The sequence below is a fragment of the Crassostrea angulata genome, chromosome 5, assembly GCF_025612915.1.
Source record: "Crassostrea angulata isolate pt1a10 chromosome 5, ASM2561291v2, whole genome shotgun sequence".
Lineage (NCBI taxonomy): Eukaryota > Metazoa > Mollusca > Bivalvia > Ostreida > Ostreidae > Magallana > Magallana angulata.
This window is the reverse complement of record NC_069115.1, coordinates 12937216-12960890: the sequence shown is the minus strand read 5'-3', so window position 1 is coordinate 12960890 and position 23675 is coordinate 12937216. Positions and strand designations below refer to the sequence as shown.

The following is a 23675-nucleotide window of genomic DNA, read 5'->3' as shown; positions in this document are numbered from 1 at the left end:
GCGGCAGGCACAACTTTAAAAACCTTTTTTTCTGGAGATTTTAGTGGGAAGATGGGTGGGTGGGTGGGTGTGTTATTTAAAACTAGTTTAATAAATATGTAAATTTGCCTGTTTTGGGGGGTAATTTGATACGTATTATTTTACAATTCGTTTATAACGATCGTTTTATTGTGTCTCCAGTATAGATGATAAAAAGAAGCTTTCAAATACAAACTTGAATCATAAAGATACTTGATGAATAAAAGGTACTTTATACCAATAACGTCTAGAATATTTACGATTAACAATACATTTCTTTATAACAGGTACTTGGATAATCACTGGAGGGACACAATCGGGGGTGTGGGAATTAATGGGAGATGCTGTCAAGGACCACAACTCCAGCTGGGAACGTAAAAATGATGTAGTGGTCCTGGGAGTGGCTCCCTGGGGATGTGTGGCCAACAGACAAGCTCTGGAAGAGGAGGAGGTAGAAGCAAAATTTTCTGGGACATGCACAAAACACAAATAACGAATTTTACCGTTAACTATTAAAGTAAATGCATAAAAATATAATGGATTCTCCTCAAGTATACACGACTTCGAAACCATTTTTTTTCAATCTTAATTTTTCAACATTGTGTCTTGTTATAGATAGACCTCTTACTTTTATTACATTTATTCATTTAATTTTCATACAGAAGAGAAATCCTAATGATAATACGGTAAGAATTTGTTAAACATTAATTTTTTTTTAAAGAAAATTGTGCGATTTAGAGCTTAGAATAGATATTCATGCATAATCATTCATCTAATTCAGTTCTTTTGGCTTAAGTAAAACCTTGCATCTTGATACAGAGAAATTCATGCTTTTATGAAAAAGCTTCATAAAAATTATACCTTTGTGTGGAAATAGATATTTGCATATATATGTACTTTTTTGCATTAAAAAAACAATATACTGATTTTATTTGATATAAAAACTTGACCCTTTTTTTTATTACTCCTTTTAAGTGTTTGAAAATGTTTGCAATTTTTATAGAGAAGTACAATAGTTTGCTAGTAAATCTAATGGTTTGTTTTAGTTTTCAGGTAACTATCTGTTTTCTCTGCTGATATTAAATGGCAAAATAGTTTTTGATAAATCAATAATTTTGAAAATTTTCTTCAATATTTAATATTTATATAATGATGAATCTTTAATTAATACTTAAAGTGCAATTTTTCTTGTTCTACATGAATTTAATTCAAATCTTATATATTTATAAGAACGTCCCACAGGGCAAGATCCACACACACTTCATTTTGATTGATGACGGCTCGGAAAACAAATTTGGTGGAGAGATAGAATTCAGATCTAGATTGGAGAAGTTCATTTCAGAGCAGAGAGTGGACCCTCATGACAAAGATTCGTGTGAGTGGCTTTTTTATGCACATGTTGGACCACTAATTTATCGTCAACGTTTATGTTGTACATGGAAATATTCCTGTGTTAAGATATATAGTGAATTATTTTTAATGCATTTATAGTAGTTTTAATAAAATTTCCTGTCCTGTGATAATCAATTCCAGTAGAGACATGTGCATTAATACATCATTTGGTAGATCTTTAATCTAATATTAATTATCTGCTCTGTACGAAAAACGATTTGAATAGTCTTTTACTACTCATGTACCGAACATCAAATAGAGGTTTTTAATTTAGTTTACTTTAATAATTATGTTGATATTTGTTCTAACAATAATGATGATAAAAGTTGTCCATATTTTCCTGACTCTGAAAATACAAAACAGCTGATCCTACAATTACTTTAGCTGCCACAAATCAATGAAATATATGGTCCTTACTTCAGCTGTTTTGAAGTTTTTATTGAGTTCCATGATCAGAGGAGAACTTGAGTCACTTTATTGTTTGAAATTGGATTTAAAGACAATTTTAAAAATATGGGTTATGCTGGCAATGCAATCTGGCACATTAAAGTTGGTTTATGCTGGAAATGTATTCAGACACATTAATAAATCAATTTTATTTTTTATTTTAATTAATCAAATTTGGTAGTGTTGGGAGAGACACATTTATCTTTGTCGCGGCTATGTTTATGCGGCACCCGTTGATAACACACACGTTACAGCGTTCAGTGAATGTGGACTGCCACGTACACGTATGGTTGAATTGTTGAGCTTGCTTTCTATTGTTAACAATTTGTAAGTCAATATAGACTTAATTTCCATTTCTGCAAGTAACTGAGGTGTTCTATTTGTATTCATTGATCCCATAACTTTTTCCTATTAGGTTTTCATACCAATACGAATAGGTATTCACCTATAATTGAAAAGAAATTTACCTCAAAATATAGGATTTTTTTTTATTAATTAAAGCATGTCACTAGTTAACATACAAAATTGTGCTGTCTGGGGTTTTTTCTTATACTAACATACAATTCTTTCTGAGTCTCAGCAAAATACATCTTACTGATTTTAAATATGAAGATTTGGTATATGGAGGGGGGGGGGGTACATATTTTTATCTTGATCTAGCTATTTATTGGGGAAAATATCTTTAATTATTTAATACATCTGAGGCAAAGATCTCAGAAGTGAGTTTATTAAAGCCTATAGTTCATTGATATTGTTAATAATTTATTATTCCTAGATATAAAGCAAAATGGAATTGATAAAAAATAGTACTTTTGACAATATAGTTAGAAAAATTGTAGACCTGAAAATTGAAAATTTATAAAAGAAAAAAAAAGAAAAAGAAAAAAAAGGGATACCATTTTGATGGTAAGTACCAGGAGTCGTATGCATAAAAAATTCTTAAGTGCTTAAGCATATTCTAAAGTACAGAATTTGTACTTAGCAGATTGAAATTTTGGCTAAGCATATTGCATAGCATGTTGCTTAAAACTTCTTAACTCTTAAGTATATTCTTTGTATGTTCTTAAAGTTAAGCATTATATTTATTTGGCACCAGTTTTAAGCAAATAATTAAGTTAATCAAAAATGGTTGCAAGAAAGAGAACAACATTTAAGCCAAGAATAGATCTATTACGATCCCTGACAGCCGATGCATTGTAGGCAAGATTTCAGTTTAACCAAGAGGGCATCGACTTTATAACAAATTTTATTTGTGATTTTATCGATCCTCCGACAACCAGAAATTATAGCTTTCAAGCACATGTAAAAGTAATGGTAACATTGAGATACTTTTTAACTGGAAGACTGCAGCTGTTCAGTGAGGGCAATTTTGGTCATTGATCAATCCACTGTATCGGGAATAATTTACAGGTTGACCACTGTCCCTGTACGGCCTCATATTGTTAGAAGTTTCATACCCTTTCCTGTACAACTGTACAGAAAGCACTGGTCTAATTTTTTTGTCATTGCACAATTTTTGGGGGTTATTGGGGCTATTGACGGCACCCATATACGCATTCTAGCTCCATCTGAAAATGAACCAGAGTATGTGAATGGCAAAAAACTTCGATAACATCAATTTCCAGCTTGTTTGTGACGCAAGCAATAGAATTCTAGACTTAGTTAGACTCGGTCTGAAGCGACACATGATCCAAAAATCCTTCGGGAAAGTGGACTTTTCCATCTATTTGAAAGACGCCTCTTGCCTGCAAGTGTCATCTCCATGGGGACCAAGGATACCCTGCAAAAGACTGGCTGTTAACTCCATTTTTTAAATCCAGCTATTGGACCACAGTCTCTTAACAACAGGTCTGAAAATATGTAGAAGTTTATAAATTCTGTAACGTTTGCACTACACATTAGATAAAGTATTTAAATGTCATTGTTCAGACATTACAGCGACATGGTCGGTTTAACTGTAAAGTTAACATTAAACAGAAAAAAATGTTATAGTATCTACTTTCATCTATAGCGATTTTAAACATAATGTTTCGCAACGTCAACAAAACCAACGTCATCTTATTGTGATGTCATTCCATCAGTGCGAGAACAAAATTAACGAACACCGAGGTCTTAATCTAGATTTATTGGGTTTTTTTCACACATTACTGATAAAATAGCATACTCCTACAGCTTTATGCAGACATGTCTGTTTTCCCAGCTTAAATTGTTTTACAAAGGCATCGGAACCAAGAGGGCTGGGAGAGGGCAGGGGGCTTAGCCCACTTTTTTCGCAAAGGTAGACCTAACCATTAGATACATAGCATCAGGGAAGGGCTAGCCCCCACTTTTTTCGCCGCAAACATAATTGTTCCTTAATTAACCTTTAAATGATTCAATTATCGATAGTGCTATTAAAAATTATACTACCATACTATACTTTTTTTTGGTAAGTAAGATTTTTTTGGAGGTTTATATTTTAGGATTAGGATTATCCTGATTTTTGGGGAATTATTTTTTTTTGTGGCTTGTCAAGATTTCTGATCAATATTCTAGCCCTCCCCCACCGCACCTCGGTAAAAATTCGTATGTTTTCATTACTTGATGCATCAGATATAACAAGCCATTTGACTTCTCTTTCATAATTTTGAATTATATAATTTAGGTCGCACAAATGAATTACAACAACTGGGGAAAGAACGATCGACGAACTGAGAAAACGATTTCACATCCTCCATGTTAAAATTCGACAGAGCCCTGACCGAGTCAGCAAAATCATCACAGCATGTGGAATTCTACACAACATTACAAAGATGTTTAACATCCACCTGCCACAGGAGCACGGAGTTGAAGACGATAATGAAGATGGACCTGACGACAATGACAATGCAAACCACTTAGTTAGAGACTTCCAAAGTGTTGATGGTCGCGCATACAGAAACCATATTGTCGCTACCAATTTCACTTGAATGGCAAATGAGGTATGTACATGTTACAAATGATTTTCAAAAGTTTTCTTTCATGTTATATAAATTTGCAGTCTCCTCTATTATTAAGATAACCGATTTTAATTCATGGCTAAACTGAAACTGACAGGACTGGAATATGCATATATAGTCCAAAGAAAAAATGTTATTGATCATCATATCCCACAAAACTTAAATGTATATATTCTATATTACCGGTAAACGCCTTTTTTGCTACGTTGGAAACCAACTTGTTTTTATGGAGCCGAAAGTAGTTTGAAATTATATTCAATACTTTGAAATGCGTTTGAATTAAATTGTTTTGAAGTACAACTTGTTGAAAGTTTAAAAATTCTGAACCATGAATATTAAAAAAGAAACATTCTTTCTTTTAAAACACTCATTAAATTTGGCAGATAGCATTATATAATTATAGCATTAAAACAGCTAACACTATCCATGTTCACTATTAATTATCGTAGATATCTTAAAAGTTCTTATTTCTTATTCAACAATTAAAATAAATATTTCTCAATATAGAATAAAATAAATGAAACATGTTGAAATACAATTATATAATGTCATGATCTGTATTAAACGTAACTTAATATAATATTATGATAATTAATTTTCATCTAATATTGTGATCAGCACATTAACAGATTAATCATCTCGTGATTTCTGTGGCACGTGTTTCGATCCGAACGAATTGCGATTACCCGATTAGTAAATGTAGAGCAGATTAATGCATCCCTATTTAATGATGAGCTAGAATTTATTGATCAACTCTTACTTTTTTAATTACATTTATAGCAGTTTAATTAAAATTTTTAAAATAATTAATTTATCACCATTGCTAGATATCACTGACTATCTGCCTCAAATCTTTCAATTTGAAGTTGATCTAATTTGTTTCGCAGGGTTAAGTTTGAATTTCTAATTCTAATGTTTTCATTTGCAGTTCTTCGTCAATGCCATGATTACAACTACAGGACGGGAATAAATTTTGTGGGGGCACAGCAACGACACTTACATGTAGTTGCTGCTGACCATCAGCGCACTCAGCAGTGCTGAAGACATGAATATTCGTAAAAATCCCGTCAAATTTGCCAAAATAAAAGAAATCTTCATTTTGTGAAGATTTGAATTTAGGAGTTTTTCTTCCTCTTAAGTTATAATTACAATATAATAATGTAGTATAGATTTTTGTAATACCCTTGTACTTACGATCATCGCAGTCGGTGTTTGTTCCATGTTGCAACCACTATTAAAATAAAAATCCTATTCAAATAAATTATTTTGAAAATCATTTTGCAACCACTATTGAAATTCAACTACTATTGAGGTTATTATTTCAATAGTAATCTGGGGATGTATTTTATTATTATACCTGCACTTTCTAAAGAAAGTTCGGGTATATTGTTGTTACCCTGTTCCGTCCGTCCGTCCGTCCGTCTCTCCGTCCGTCCGTCCGTCTGTCACGTTTTACTTTCTCAAACTGCTCTTACATTTTATAAACCAGCAAACTGAACTCTTGGAGTTTGATTTGGGGTACCATGTTGTTTTGTAAAAAGGTTTCAAAAATTCTCTGTTAGTCCTGGGGGCAAATAATTGGTGAAAAATGACGTTTTTTCACAAAAAACCTTCTTCCTCGAACTCCTCCTACATTTTCAACAGTAGACAAATCATCTTTTGGAATATGTTTTAGGGTATCCTATAGATGCGCAATAAGGTTTCGGAATTTTCAAGTTTGTCCTGGGGGTCATTTAATGGCTGAAAAATGACGTTTTTTTCACAAAAAGCCTTCTTCCTCGAACTCCTCCTACATATTCAACAGTAGACAAATCATCTTTTGGAATATGTTTTAGGGTATCCTATAGATGCGCAATAAGGTTTCGGAATTTTCAATTTTGTCCTGGGGGTCATTTAATGGCTGAAAAATGACGGTTTTTTTTTTACAAAAAACTGGTTTCAAAAACGTCTTTTTTTTTTGGTAGTAGCCAAATGATCTTCTAGAATATGATTGGGGGTGTCATATTGAGGCATGATCAGGTTCCAGATTTTTTTTTTATTAAGGGGATCAGTGGGCAACAAAAAATGACGTTTTTTGGCCAAAAAAATATGGTTCCCAGAACTCCTCTTACAACTTTTGGAGTAGCTACGTCATCTCTTGGGATATAATTGGGGCTGTCCTATAGATGTGCAATAAGGTTTTAAAAATTTAAATTTCATCCAAGGAGTCAAATAGTAGCAGAAAATTGATGTTTATCACAAAAAAAAAAACCCATTGATCCAAGAGCTCCTTTTATGATTTAATGGATAGACAATCATATCTTGGGATGTGATAGGGACTGTTCTATAGATGTGCAGTAAGGTTTTAAAAGTTTTAATTTCATCCAGGGAGTCAACAAGTAGCAAACAATTGACGTTATCACTTCAAAAAAAACATAGATCCTAGAACTCCTTTTATGATTTAATGGATAGACACAACATATCTTGGGATATGATATAACTGTTCCATAGATGTGCATTACGGTTTTGAAAAATCAAATTTAACCCTGAGGCCCATTACCTACCAGTACTTACCTTTTGATGCCCTTTAAGGATCAAGAATATATATGGTTAAGGGGTGGGGATCTCAACCGTTTTCGAGATATTCATGCACTTCCTGTTCAAGGGAGGTCATGACCACCCCCGGGGCCCATGACCTACATACCGTTTGATGCCCCTTGACACAAGGAACAAGAATATATATGGTTTAAGGGTGGGATCTCAACTGTTTTGAAGATATTAAGGGACTTGCTGTTTGAGGGGGTCAGGACCACCAACAGGGCCCATGACCTACATAACATTTGATGCCCCTTGACATCAGAAACATGAATATATATGCTTTAGGGGTCATGATTATAACAGTTTCTGATATATATATGGTAATTTCAAATTCCTGGGGGGTGGGGATGACCCCAGGAGTCAGATCTAATAAACCCTATATATTGCCAGCAACAGCCAATATATGATTATGAAAACCCTATATTATTATCTTTGTCTGTTTTCAAGTTACCATTTACAATAGAGTCTACGATTCTTCCTACAAGGTTCAATGTTAGACCCCACACCCTTTTGACACCCCCTCCCCCCCCCCTCCCCCGAAAAGTGGTTGTCTAACCCAAAATGAAAAAATCAAACCAGGGTGCACAACTAGATATGCAGGCCTATCATATCCTAGAGTTTTGTACAATTCGATCTGTTCAGCCATCTCTGAGAAACAAGTTCAGAGCAGGAAAGAAGAAATAGAAGATGAAGAATAATAATACATGTATTAAGAACCGTACAAAAACAATAAGTCTCCAAATTTCATTCGGGAGACTTAATAATAAAGATTAAATAGAGATAGGATCATCAAACATCAATAATTAAAGATAATTGACGATTTCTGATTCTAAGGGGGTCAGGATGACCCCTTAGGGTCATGACTTACATGCCATAATGATCTGATGCGCCTGCATGACCTAAGGAGGAATAATATCTTTGGATTAAGGTGGGGATCTCAATGGTTTTTATGATATTTAATAATTTCGGGAAGAGCACTTGGGAACATGACCTTTAAATACAATCTTAAATGCCTTGAACAAAGAAACAATAATATAATATGAACATGATATATGATTCAATTTAAGAACCCAGATATAGATCAATCATCTGTTTTGTAATACTTCCTATGTATATATACATGTACAATTGTACATGTATTTGTTTGTGTTTTGTTCTATACTATTCATGTTCATGACTGTAGTATGGCTTAGTCTTATTTTAAATTACATTAAAAAATTGTCAAAAATATGACTTTGAACCCCCACTCCCAAACAAACTCAAATATAAACTGTTCTCTCCCCCCCCCCCCCCTTGTCGAATGATCTATTAAAATTAAAATATAATTTTGGTGTCTAAAAACTTTTATAAACTGGTAAAAAATGTTATTCTTAAAAAAAATTATATTACACCTTGCATAATTGACAAATGATCTATTGAGATATGATCAGAGGTCATATTTCTACCTTGGGATCAATAAGTAGTAATCATTGACAAGTTAAAATTAATAACAATAAATGATTCAACTTATAAATGTTTATACTCCACATTCACCCCCCCCCCCCCCAATCTAACCTGGTTATAAAGATTCAGTCTTCTAATACATTCTTACATTTGTACAGTAGCAAATTTTAGATCATTTCTTGATTGCTTTTTCTCTCGTGATTCACATTAACATTTTGGAAATTGCTTAATTCAAATTATAAGATTTATAAACAAAATTGTAAAGTCTCTTAAACAAAGCAGTGACATCATTATGCTAGGAATTACCCACATGGATCAAACACTACTGTATAACATATGAATAAGATAAAATACATTATTATTTCTAGTTCTAAAATGTCAGGGTGTCTCCAAGAGGGCATAATCTATATACAATTTTACGTGCAATGACACAAAGAGCAAAAATAAATTATATGGTTTAGGGATGAGGATCTCAGATCTCAGAAGTTAACAATATATACAGTGTATCATATCATTTCCTATTTCATAAAGGAAGGGGGGGGGGGGGGTTAAAGACAATATCTGGGGGTCATTAATGTACTTTACACCATTTGATGCATCATAATGACATTAGAAGATATTTTGTATTTTCCTGTTTCGTGGGGTCAGAACAGTCCCATATAAGGTCATGACCTACATTGTATTTGATGCATTATAATACATTAAGAAAGAAATACCCCTTCCTTCCTATTATAACTCATATAAAAAAGATAAGTGTCTACACCTACTTACATGTAATACACAAATTTAATAAGAAATTGTTTATACAGGGTCAATATGGGGTCAACTCAATAGTGAATGCAGTCTGACAAATGAAAAAAATTTACTTTTGCAACTAAAATGACAGAAACTTTACAAATGCGTTAGGATAGGTAACGATGATAAGCTTATTTAAATATTTTAAAAAAGGTGATGATACAGTATGCTGTCAAAGGGAAATCACATTAAGAAAGTGAAAGTAGAACTTATATATGTATGCTGGCATCTCACTATATTGTGCTACTGCTACTACATGTATTATGCTTACCTAAATTGGTCAACATCATAATGATAATCCAATTAAAACACAATAATGAATTCCTTTAGCTGATCTTAACTATTCCTTTTCTGCATACGGAAAACACAGACATTGTATGTATGGGTGTTGCTAAAACGCGGAACGGAAAACGGAACGGAAAGCGGAACGGAATGGAAAATATCATCACGTTTGTCGCTTAAAAAGGGTATAGACTGACCAGAAACGATTTACTTTGTATCTTTTATTTATATCTAATAAATGATTATCAACATGTTGTTATCTTATTAACATTCATATGAATGTCAATCAATTATAGCATTGTATTCATTCGGCTTTAGTTGAGTACGAAACGGAAACATCAAATGTATACGAATTGTGAAACATTAACATGATTAAACGAGCAAATTATCTATAACTTTTTACATATTTTTCTTATATGGTATGGCTGGCATATCAGCGTAATGTACGCATTTAGTGAAAGCGTTTTATGCGTGTTTTGATTATATTTATATTTCAAATATGATGTACATGTATATACTTACATCAAAATTGAATTTTCGGTGTTCTAGGCGATCTTTTGTCATACAGATGATACAGTATCATTGAGATGGAAGAAAAAAAACCGTAGGACTGATGACATTAATAATTAAAATACAGTAAACATTAAAATACCCGGTAATTTGTGAAACTAGTAATTTGTGAAACTAGTATTTTTAGCAATGCAATTTTGCTTACGTTTGCATTACTAAGCAGTTGTTTATACCAGCAGCTATATACTGTAGAAACATATATTTTCGTTGGGTCAAAATTTCGTTGTTTTTAAACCAAACAAGATTTTGTTGGCATTTAATTTCGTCATATCGTAATCTTTTTGTATTCATTAATACCAGGGTTAAAAATTCGTCATGGATTTAATTTCGTTGATTTATTTTGCCAACGAAAATAACGGAATTAAATCCTCAACGAATATTTCTGCTTCTACAGTACATATGATCTGAATAGAGAGCTCTTGACGTTGCCTGGTTTGATTTTCCGATTATATATTGGGACTATAGTCTGTCGATCCCAAAATATTCATGCAGCACATTTGGACGATTTATAATGGAAAATGTTGACATCTTTTCTCCATTTGGAAGTCACTCAGAAGACCTTGCACAATTTTTCAACACTATCATCCGGGTCTGTTGAAATGCAAAACCCCGTAGACTTCTTTATTTTTAGCAGTGCATTTATACCAGCTGATAAGCTAGAGAGGACGTTTAAAGAAAGAATAATGAATATGTTTAATGCTTCTAAAAGAGAATCGCTTGAACCCTGAGGTATTAATAAATATACAGCAAAAAGTGAATCGAGGATATTTTGGGACAGAATATAGTGGTCAATGCATGTACTGTTAATTTTGCGGAAATAAATATTCTTGAATAAATAATCTAATATTGCTTATCTTTCATAAAAAATTAAAAAGGTACATAAAGTATATCGTTTTAGCATGATTAGCAAATCTATGAGGTAAATAACATTAGATAAGATTTTCCGTTTTCCATTCCGTTTTCCGTTCCGCGTTTTAGCAACACCCATGTATGTATACACGTGAACCCATCTAATCCAAGAGCTGGGTAAAACTAGTACCCGCTAATGAGACATGCAGACCTGTGTTGTGTACGTAACTTCAGACAAAGATCATTCATTTGTAACATGCATGTATTTTTATGACCTATTCTTCAAATCCACTTGCACTATTTTATTAGGTAAATAACAGCTTTAAGGTGGTGCAGGACACCTGCATATTGTGATGTACATGTATACTTTCTATTGAGATAAACAATAAAGTATATTAAATATTGATTAAATATTTACCCCCCAAATAATGTAACCTAACATTGAAGCGCAATGGGTTAGAGCGTTTACATGTCTGTAAGAGCACTGGGGTCCAAGGTGTATTTTTGGTAATTTTACAATTGATATAAATGAATTTTCATGGGGCTGGGGGGGGGGGGGGGGTCTGGACCCCTCACTGATTGTTAAATATATTAAAAACTGACTATAGTTAGAAATTTTGCTTTTGCAAAGTTTTATTATAATATATTTGAATAGATTTAATTGGGGAAACATAAATTCAAAATTGTATTTCACTACTAAACCGAATGGGCATTTGCGCCATCTTATTCCCCCATCTTCTTTAATTGTATTACCGGAGCTTGCATGTAGCCTTCATTTTTAATTAAACTGGTACAAAACAGTGTTATTTAGGGGCAAACACATGGTGCGGGTATTACTGTCTAATGACAGCATCTAGTTAAAATTATTTTACAGACACCTTTAAAGTACAACTCAGATTAAATTCATTTGTTTTTTCTCAATCGTAGATGGGGATGAATTTCTTTATTGAGAGTATGAGAATTTGAAAGTTTAAATTTTGCAAGGGAGATGGGTTCACCCTTTAAGACCCGCTCATGATACAATACAGTGCAGTTTCGTTACCTGTTTTTTGGACATTGCGTCTTGCATCTGAAGGTTGTGCCACTTTTTTCAACTTCCTTTACCGAACGTTTGGAAGGGGAGGTGGCACTGATGGCATCTGTAATTTTTCTCCAGATTTCCCTTTTTAAACTGTCGTTACCCCTGTCCCAAATGTAGACGCTTTAGTTTTCATCAACCAATTTGCTTAAATATAAGCATTCGTCTGTCGACCAGTTTGTTTTTTTCTTCTTTGATACGCTATAACTTTCATCTTTGTTTTCTGCCATTTTAAACACCGGTCAAAAACAGACGATAATATCGCGCTTTTAATATCCGTATTAAAAACCCTTCAAACATGATAAAACATAGGGGAAAACATTATACTAATATTTATTACGTTTTCAAATAATACAGTGAAAAATTATTGGGATTTGGCTAAAACAAAATGCAGTCTTTGTTGACAGTACAGTAAAAGCAGAAATGACAGTTGACGTACCAACGATATACCTAAGCAGATTGCGATATGCTTAGTTAAAGCTGACATGAATTCATAAAAGCATTTGGTGGCCATATTAGTTTCGATCGCTCCTCTACTGCCACTGGGGTATATATACCGGTTGAGAAGGTTACGGTCGGTTGCTTACCGATCGAGGCATTCACGTTGCACGGACTTCTAAATGCATGAACTACACATTGTAGTAAAATGTAGTAATAAAGAATAAAGAAAACAACAATCAATGAAGTACAAATATATTTATTCTTTGAAAGGATGTCCAAGGTATCCGTATTATTTTTGCACAGAAAGTGCTGCCTTACTTCGCATGCACATCGAACACGTGTGTCGTTCATACAGTGCACAACGTCTGCATTTTCTTGAAAACCCCGGCGACACTACATCCAACACAGTAAATAAATGATAGTAAATCCAAGAAAGTAACAACGTTTCCATCCGTTCCTTCAAAAACTCCCCATTTATAAAATCCATGCGATAATTGACATTGCTCGATCTGCCACAGTGTATGGTTTGCGCATGTGCGATGTTATAACATACACAGGGAAACGGTCTACAATTATCAAGGAATTTTTGAAGTATCTGCGCCTGGATTTCCGTCTGTCTTGTTTCATCGTTTATTGGATATATCTTGCCAGTGAAGTGGTTGTCATTATTTTTGTTTAAATCGCGTTTTTACAAGTCTTTTCGTCCAAGGTAACGTGTTCGGGTGTATGAAATTCCTGAATGCGTTGAAGCAAGACGAGGGCTCTCGGCCTTATATAGGGGTTGTGTAGCGATGAGCAGAACAATAGAAATCGACAACTAATATGGCGGTAGTCGGAGATAAAAGGGAAATAATGCGTATTTATGAATTCATGTCAGCTTTAAGAATTACTAAGCATGTTGCTTAGAAATGCTATGCAATTGAAATTAAGCATCTTGATTAGTTAAGAATATTCTTAAGAAAGTTAAGCATAAACTTAAGAATGTTTATTGAATTTTTATGCATACGACTAATTTAGTAATTCATTTTTCAGCTCGAACTATTCCTGCGATTTCTATTATTGTGGGCGGAGATATCAATACTATGAAAGTGATGTGGCAGTCTGTGATGAATAGGATACCAGTGTTAGTGTTACAGTCCTCGGGAGGAGTAGCAGACTTCATAGCACTTGGCTACAAAATCACCACCAACTTATACAAGTTAGTGGCCTGATTTCATCTTTCAAAAAGTGAATTATAATGCTGTGCGCGCACACCAATGTCTTGTACATAATTCAGCAACGGTTCACGTTCATTGGGAATTTAGCTCAAAGGGAAATAAATAAAAAAGGCACACAGTCCAAATGGATAGAAGAAAGAATAGTTTATTCAATATTAAATATAATAATTCACGTTAAAGGGGCATGGTCACGATTTTGGTAAAAAAATCATTTTTCGATTTTGATATTTACAATGATTTAGAAAGGCATTTTAAATAGGCCACCGAAAGTCGAGTGTCATTTGTTGAGTTATAAGCGAGGTACAGAGCTTGAAATTCCTCGCTATGTAAACAAAGCGTTTGTTTACATTTTAACGTTGAAGTAAAAATTTCAATTTTGAACCTAAATAGAATAGTTTAAACATTAGGAACTGTTTATCATGCTCAAAATAATGAAAAAGATTTCTAAAGGCTGACTCTTAAATTTCATTTGATTATAAGAAATGCATTTCTTAAGCATTGTTAGTAATAAAAACAGAAAAATAGAATTTGACAAAATCATAACCATGCCCATTTGAACACCAATATATTGATAAGCAAGTCCTGTTCTTATCTTATGGTAATTTGGAGGAAGGAGCCTAAATTAACAAATGGAAGTTGTCTCTTAACACTACACTCAAAATGGTTACTCTGGCTCTCCATTTTACATCGTTCCAGTTCAAATTCTAAAAGCTAACTCCCTTAATTCTTATCTACATGAATTAATCTGTTCTTTAAATTCCCTCAGGTAAGGTCGTCACAAAGTGCTAATCTAATTATTAACGTATACTAGTGTCATCATTTGATGCCAGGAAGTAAAAAGGGTTTTGGTTACTATATATAACACGTGTGCCATCTGCAGAGTCAGTGACAATTTAGATGAATATTTAATCACTAAATATTCCAGGGGATTAAGATGTAAGCAACAGCCTTGTCAAACTTTAGAAATCAATAATTAGGATTGCTTGAGATGTCCATAAACAATTGCTGAGTAGGGGAAAGTAATAAGAATAAAGTGAATTAACGTAAAATGCTTAAATACATGGTTAAAATTATTAAAAGTGAAATGGAGGGCATTTCACTGGTGACTATAAGCTCAAAAACAGAATTATGTACATAAAGCTTGATATTACAAATGTCGATATCATCAATAAGGCATGGTCAATTTAAATTTAAGTTTTATATTAGAGATACCCTTATGAAATGTTGCCAACAACCTGAGGGAAATTTATAATTTATTAAAAATCATTTATAAATTATCGATGAATTAAAATTATGACTTTGTCCTTTTCATAAATTTTAAATTAGATTAAACAAGGTTAAAATGATAAAACAACCTTACAAGTTTATGATCATTCCTACACAAAAAGCAATTTAAAAAAAAGAGAATTAAGTTGTTTGAATTTTTTTCCAGTAGGTGACTTTTTTGAAATGGTTGTGTCTTGTTATGTTTAAATGTTTATATCTTTAGTAAAGAGGAAAGCTTCTTCCCCTTAACTTTTGATGAAGATTTAAAGGACCTTGTTGACATAATCTTTGCGTGGAAGGCGGAAGATTTGCCTAAAAAGCAAAAATTGGTGGAGAGCTGTTTAAAGCAGTTGAGAGAGGCTCTGCAACATAGAGAACTGGTGGGTGAACGAAGCTCTGTTGCAGCTTTCATTTAATTTAGAACTTAAATTGAATATTTAAAATAAAAACAAAATCATGGTTTTTATCTTTGATTTTAGTTGACAGTGTTTGATTTGAACGACAATGAAACAGAGGAAATTGACAGAGCCATCCTATATGCCCTTTTAAAAGGTACTAAAAATGAACTCATAATTGCAAAGCAAAACATCAGTATGGATTTTACGGGACTGAATCAGAATAAGCATTGTTATTTTAATAAAGATATAAAGTCAGAACAAATTTAAGGCCATTTAGCAAAACTATAACGGCCAATGATGCTAGCACGGATGTTTCGCTATATACTGTATACCAGTATCTGACTAAATCAAATGCAATTCATAATACATTTACATAGGTACATACTATATGTATCAGATTGAAATTTCAGCCACCAGATCTAACACCAACACCCAGCTGAGTCTGGCTCTTGCATGGAACATGCCAGACATTGCCAAGAATGAGATCTTCACAGCCTCAAACAAGACTAACTATCAGGTAATTCACATGTACCAAGCAATAAAAGCCATCAATTTTTTACTCGAAACCATTGCATTTCTTCGAGTTTGATCAGATGAAGAGGAGACTGAAAAAAAGAAAATATGGTTAGAAACAATGTGAGAGCACTTTCAAAGACTGTTAAGTATATTAACTCCTGTATTTACTAACATTCGATAAAAAATTACATGAATGTAGGTAACGGTTTTAAAAATGGGATAAAAATGAAAGGTAAATTGCTTTTAATGAAATAAGGCGTGATCGAAGTTCATTTATGCATGTTTTATTTACATGTTAAAATAGTATAATTACAGAGTGTACGATTGGTGGTCACGTCAAATTATCTTGTTTTTAAATGTTATTAATGAAATGATAAGAATTATTACAAAGGAAATCAAGTGAATTATACAAAGTTAGTCCAAACACAGCAGGATTGGTCAGTGCTCTTTGTAGTGCTGGCTATATATGTACATATGTACAAGAGTAACAGAGACTCTAAGATATACTATACATTTATATAACAATACATACTAGAATCTTGAAATTCCATACAGATTTGTAAGACGTTGTTTGCAACAAGCATCAGGTGCTGTAATTCATATTTATAATTTACTTAAAGAACTATAAATGATATGTGTTGAATTTGGCCCCCAAAATTCGCCCTTTTTTAAATGTTTCGGGAACAATAAAATGTTATGTTATGTTTAAGAAGAGTTGATATAAAATATATGTTTCACCTATTTATTTGATTTATTTGCATTCACTTGCAGTATATGACGTCAGAGGTGGAGCTATTTCTATAATTCAATCAAAATCAGTCAACAATTGACATTTTCCTTATCTTTTTACGAATGAGAAATATAGAGCGCATGCTTTAACAAGGATTTTTTTTGTCAGTTATTAGTCTTGGCTAGTTACATATCCGATTAAAATATTTTGTTTGTTCAAGCATGTGCTCTATATTTTTGGAGAGAAAACTGTTGAAAACAAGCTGTTTTCTGCTAAAAAGCAAAAATGGCGGGGAAAAAAAGGTTGTCTTTATATCATATTTCCTAATTGTGGGCACTTGAATCAAGATGAACATAATGTAAAAACATCACATATATATCTGTACAAAGAAAACAAAGAATTACAGTAAAATGATGATGTTCATTTTAAGGGGCCATTTTAGGCCCATATCATGTATAGTCCTTTGTATATAAAAGATGTTACATGTGTACATGTATGATTCTTATGACTATACATGGCAAGAAACTTTAGGTAAGATTTTTTCCGTGTCATTTTTTCTCACAGGTCAAAGCCAAAAACAGTGGGCTATATAATTTATAGATGAATCGTTTTTTAACTTCTAAATGATGTTTCAAAATCTTTATTATGTTATGTGGGTTTTTAATGTAGGAAAAATGAAATAAATTGCTTTGGTAAATAGTGTCACACGCACTCTTTACAGATTGTAAATCGTAAAAGAAATTCGTTTATTTTTTTAAATAAACTATTGTATCAAAACAATCATACAGTTTTATTCTAAATATTTGGCGATTTCATCTGAGCGAAAAGCATGTTGATATTCACTTCCTCATTCCCTCAATTTATCAGTAGATATGCTTGATGTTCAAAACTGTAAGTATTTTGGTTTATCGATGAATATCACCTAATCAAAAGGACGATATCCCTTAACATATGTCAGTGGCCCATTTTTATACAATGCATTAGAGAAGTTCTATAATGATTTTGATAATTTTTAAATGAGTGTATGAAAACATTACACATCTTTATGTGTTTTAACCGCTTGGATCTTTTTGATTGTAATGATTGACACATTATCCATAAATTTATAGACCCAGTAACAGTGAATTCCGTTGTAGTTTGTGCCCATGTTCTTTTGATAAATTAAAGTGAATGGGTGTGTCTTAGTACAGTAGATAACATGTATTAATTTTATGAAATTAAGTAGATCGAACAAGACTCGTTTACATAATCACATTGTTTATCGCAAAACTCCAACTAGTCAGGGGAGTTCGTAGTGATCGGAAATAACATCCGTTGAAAAGAAAACATACAGAAAATATATTTATTCGCATAAATGAACACAAAGTATACGTCAGATGACGTCAAACTACTGAAAGACAATTTACACCTGTCACTCTTCTCAAAGTAAACACCTTTTAGTTCACACACTTTTCATGCTGTTAACCCATTTTTAAAACGTATGTATACACAATTCTTTGTTAATTTTTTTCTTTTTCTTTTGTGCCATATCGTAGATCACTTAGGTCCAAAATCTCTGTCCGCACAGTTCCGACTTCAGATAAGGAAATAGCGAAATCCATAGATGCAAGATCCAGGTTGTACGGGGGGTTGGGGTGCTGCAAGAGCTCAAAAAATCAGTATTTCCATTTTCAAACCTTCAATTCCAATTGTGGTTCCAATTTTAGCTCACCTGAACCGAAGGTTAAAGTGAGCTTTTCTGATCACCTGTTGTCCGTCGTCCGTCTGTCCGTCTGTAAACTTTTCACATTTACGACTTCTTCTCAAAAACCACTGGGCCAAATGTAACCAAATTTGGTACAAAGCATCCTTATGGAAAGGGGGTTATTAATTGTTAAAATAAAGGGCACAGTTCTTTTCAAAAGGTAGATAATTGCGAAACAATGAGTATAGGGTGCGTGTCTTTAAAATTCTTCTCAAGAACCACTGCACCAGAAATGCCAATTTTTACACAAAAGCTTGTATATATTGTGAAAATTCTAAATTGTAAAAATCGTGACCCTCGGATTAGAACTGGGGCCTCAGGCGGGGTTTAAAGTTTAATATAGAAATACATAGGAAAATGTTTTAAAAATATTCTTCTCAAGAACCACTTCACCAGAAATGCTAATATTAACACAAAAGCTTGTATATATAGTGAAGATTCTAAATTGTAAAAATCGTGACCCCCGGACCAAAATTGGGGCCCCAGGCGGGGTTCAAAGTTTAACATACAAATACATAGGAAAAATGTTAACATGACTTTTGTACCATTTATTCAACTAAATTGTGCACCAAAAAACCCAATTGTGTCTCCCTGATTATTGACAACTCATTGCATAAGTATATAAGGTTGTTTAAACATGAAATGACGGATGAATACGATAAGGAGTAAAAATTCACTAAATATTATTTTAGTTCATCGCTTACATTTTATTTAGATACCGTGCCCAATAATAAACAATCAATATATAATTTTTTTTGTTATCGGGAACGGTTTCCAGGTTAAATATAAGCGATAAATTCATCTTGAGATTTTGTTGCAAGATTGCAGCTAGTTTGGTTGAGCATTATAGATACGGCAGATCAACGCACGTGTTGTGGATTTATTTGTAAACAACCATACGATAGATAATCTTGTTTCACGTGGGAATTAGATTTTAAAACAAGTATGTTTTATTATAATTAGGGAAACACTGTTTATGTGTTACCCTCGTATACAAATGATGAAGCCGTAAAATTTGTTCAAAGAATGTTCAAAGCAGAAAGAAGATAATTTATTTATATACTCTGAAATTTCTTCGATTTTTGTAACCATGATGAGCATATAAAAATTCATTGTATTACAAATGCATCACTACGTATTTTATAAGGAAATATACTGAGTATACAGTCACATGGTGATGTTAAAATTGCATATAAAAATATAATTGCATATTGTGGTATATATGGACTTATTGTACGTACGACCTAACTCAGACAGCGCGTGCAGGTGTTATTACAGTATTTCACTGACATGGCTGAGGCAAAATAATTCCCGAATTTTCCTTTGAATTCGGGCGTTTCCGCACGCGACAGGAGCTGATTTTTTTATAAGATGAAAAACAATGTGTAAGAGGTCTAACTATCCGAGTTTTGTGATAATGCGAGGTCATTTGAATTTTTGATGCGTGTTGTTTCCGGAGGGGGGGGGGGGGTTAAAGGCCCGGGCTTGATTTTCAAACGCATGTGTAACTTGCAGGTAAACAAAGTCTCACGCCTTGCTGGATGCATGTGAGTATTGTAAATGTAGCGTTGTTTAAAAATATGTCAAGAGGATTTTTTCCAGAAGTTCGTTTTGAATTTTTATTCTGTATGTAAAATTGTGCAACTTTGGTAAGAATATATAGTAAAATTTAATACTGCAGTGACACCTGCACGGATCTCCGCGGGCTCCCTGGTCGAGGACTGATGTGTCCCAGTGCACGGCGGTTACACAAAATATTTTTATTCTGATATTATTTGATATACGACTATTGGTACAGATATTTGAATTAATGATACCTATCTTAAAGAAAATGTCAGCTCGCGGCATTTGTGGGCGTTCCGGCCTTTGATATGTATAGTGAAGACTCTAAATTGTAGAAATCGTGACCCTCGGACCAAAACTTGAGCCCCAGGTGGGGTTCAAAGTTTAACATAGAACTACATAGGAAAATGTTTTAAGGTGCCTCACTACATCGTGAAATAGTTTCTCAAATCAGCAGAAAATTACTTGATTATGACAGAAAGCATGATGGATAAAAAGTATATATGTCAAATAGGCGAAAAAATGTACAATTTTAGATAAAAAATGATGTTTTCAAAAATTTCATTCAGTAAACATAAACAAAAGCCCCAGGTGGATTCGAACTCATGACCTGCGGTTCACAAGTCTTGATACTTTAACCACTGAGCTATGACAATATACATCTGAATCGATTGATACAAACAGTTTAACAAAACATTTTAATCGCCATCTTGTGACGTAGTGTCTTAAAAAATATAAGTCTCGGTGTAGTGAAGTACCTTAAAATTTTCTTCTCAAGAACTACTGCACCAAAGATGCTAATATTTACAAAAAAGGTTGTATATATACTGAAGATTCTAAATTGTAAAAATCGTGACCCCCGGACAATAAGTGGGGCCCTAGGAGGGGTTTGAATTTTAACATATATAGGAAAATGTTTTAAAATCTTCTTCTCAAGAACTTTAATGCAACAGTTTGGGATATTACTATGCATACATGTACATCCTTAATAAACTAATGCAGATTCTAATTTGTAAAAATCGTGACTCCCGGAGAAATAATGAGGCACCAAGAGGGGTTCAAAATTTAAACATTTTAAAAAATATAAAGGAAACGTTTAAAAATGTTCTTCTCAAGAACTACAATGTTATAATTTGTGGAATTACTATGCATGCATCCCTGGCTTATGTAGAGTCTTAGTTGGTAAAATCATGACCCCCGAACCGATACTGGGGCCCCAAGAGGGGGTCAACGTTTATTGTAGAAATATAAACTTAAGGTAACATGTTTAAAAAATCTTCTTCTCAAGGATTACAATGCCTCAATTTGTGAGATTACTACATGTAGCATGCATACAACCTTGGATAATGTAGGTTCGATAGTTTCAAAATAGTGACCCCTGGACTAATACTTGGGACCCAAGCTGGATTAAAAGTTAAATGTAGAAGTATATATAGAAATTGTTTTGAAATCTTCTTCTCGAGAACTAAAATGCTTCAATTTGTCAGATAACTACATACGCATTCACAAATAGTGTAGATTCGAGATTATAAAAGCCGTGACCCTCGATCTAATACTGAGCCCCAAGAGGTGTTCAAAGTTTAGCATAGAAATATAGAGGGGAAATGTTTAAAAATCTATTTGTAGGAAACTATAATGATTCAGCTTGTGAGATTACTATGCAAGCATCCTAAAATAATGTAGATTCCAAATAAATAAAGCTTTGGCACAGGACTAATACTGGGGCCCAAAGAGGGGTCCAAAGTTTAACATAGAAAGATACTGTAAACGTATTACATTTGGCTGTGTATTCTATTTTGCGTTTTTGGCGGTAAAAGGGGTCCGCTAAATCAAGTACGTCGCGAAATGTAAATATATAAGTAGATGAATAGGTACATTCAGGAATGCGCTTAATCAAATCCACGCCAATTTGTTAAAAATCATATTCCGCCAAATATCGTACACGCTAATTATAATACGTTTACAGTATATTGAAAATGTTTTAAAAAGTTTTTTTCTCGAGAACTATAATGCTACAGTTTATGAGATTACTATGCAAGGATCCTCAAATTGTGTAAACTCTAATGTACTGGAACCAAGAGTTATCTTTCTTGATGTTGTTCTGTACAGTCTGAGAGTTATTCCTCTTGATGTGGAACTCTTGTACGTTCATTTTTTCAGGCTGTGTACGTGCAGTCCCGCCGCAGTGCTACACATTTTCATTCCTATGTTACAATTTATGTTGTTAAAGCCAACTTTAAACCTCGGACCAATACTGGGGCCCATAAAGGAGTTCAATGTTTAAAATAGAAAAAAGCATATGGTACGAAATAGAATGTCACAAGGAACTGCTGTTCAGGTGAGCGATGTGGCCCATGGGCCCCTTGTTAACCTTTGCTCTTTAAAAATAGCTGCATCTAAGAACGTTTTGGTCTCAAACGGAGAATTTTCTGCTTGCAAACAAAATTTAACGACGGCCGATGCTCCTAGGTGTCCGTCAGGCTTGGGGTAATGCTAAATGTAATGGTAATGCATTGAAATGCATTACATGTTTTCAAAGTAATGCTAGTAATGTGTAATGCCACAAAATTAGCATTACAAGTAATGGTAATGTAATTCATTTCTTTCCAAAATCTAGTGTAATGCTGGCATTACATGGCATTACTTTGCATTACTATGCTTATTTATGCATGTTAACTTTAAAAAATGTGATAAATAAATGAATAGCTGAAATTGAATTTGATTAACTTTATTATAAAGAAGAAAGAAATAATTCTTGAAATAAGAATGTTTTAGTTGTATTAAAAAAGAATTATAAAATTTCATTTTTAAATTGTTCATATTATTTGATATAACAACACGGTTTCATAACATTTTTAGAGTATTGTTTTTAAGAGTTTTAAATCATTTAAACAATGTACTCCAATTAGTTTGCACTTCAATAAAGATGTGTCAACAACACACTATGCCCCCAGGATAAACTAAGTGTCAAAACAATCTATTGTTAGAAGAAGTGCTAAACACCCCAATCCCCTTCCCTACCCATGTCCCAATAGAATAGGGGACAGATATGCACCTTTAAGGGCAAGATGAATACACAGACTGTTTTTCCATGATGAAAATCAAATTCACTTCCCATATTATAACCCATTTGAAAATAATTATAATCTCTCTCTCTCTCTCTCTCTCTCTCTCTCTCTCTCTCTCTCTCTCTCTCTCTCTCTCTCTCTCACCTCTCTGTTGTACATGTATATTTAGTACATTACTTTGGACTGATAGAAAATACAAGATTCATCTATTTTTTCCTATATTTTCACTTAATATGTCCTAAGATAAAGATTGTCAAACAATCTTTCAGTCCCAGCTTCCACTGCACCGTAGAACGTTTATTT

General features: G+C 33.3%; 1 protein-coding gene across 3 annotated transcripts in view; it reads left to right on the top strand.

Annotated features, from left to right (window-relative positions):
* Positions 1-23675, top strand: part of LOC128184035 (transient receptor potential cation channel subfamily M member-like 2) — a 66423-nt gene that overhangs the window by 11517 nt on the left and 31231 nt on the right. For all 3 annotated transcript variants that reach the window (XM_052853322.1, XM_052853323.1, XM_052853321.1), the window contains exons 7-13: positions 306-469; positions 681-704; positions 1249-1393; positions 13903-14068; positions 15577-15733; positions 15833-15905; positions 16162-16268. In XM_052853322.1, coding sequence (XP_052709282.1) covers positions 306-469; positions 681-704; positions 1249-1393; positions 13903-14068; positions 15577-15733; positions 15833-15905; positions 16162-16268 — 836 coding nt within the window. The remainder of the gene's footprint in view (positions 1-305; positions 470-680; positions 705-1248; positions 1394-13902; positions 14069-15576; positions 15734-15832; positions 15906-16161; positions 16269-23675) is intronic.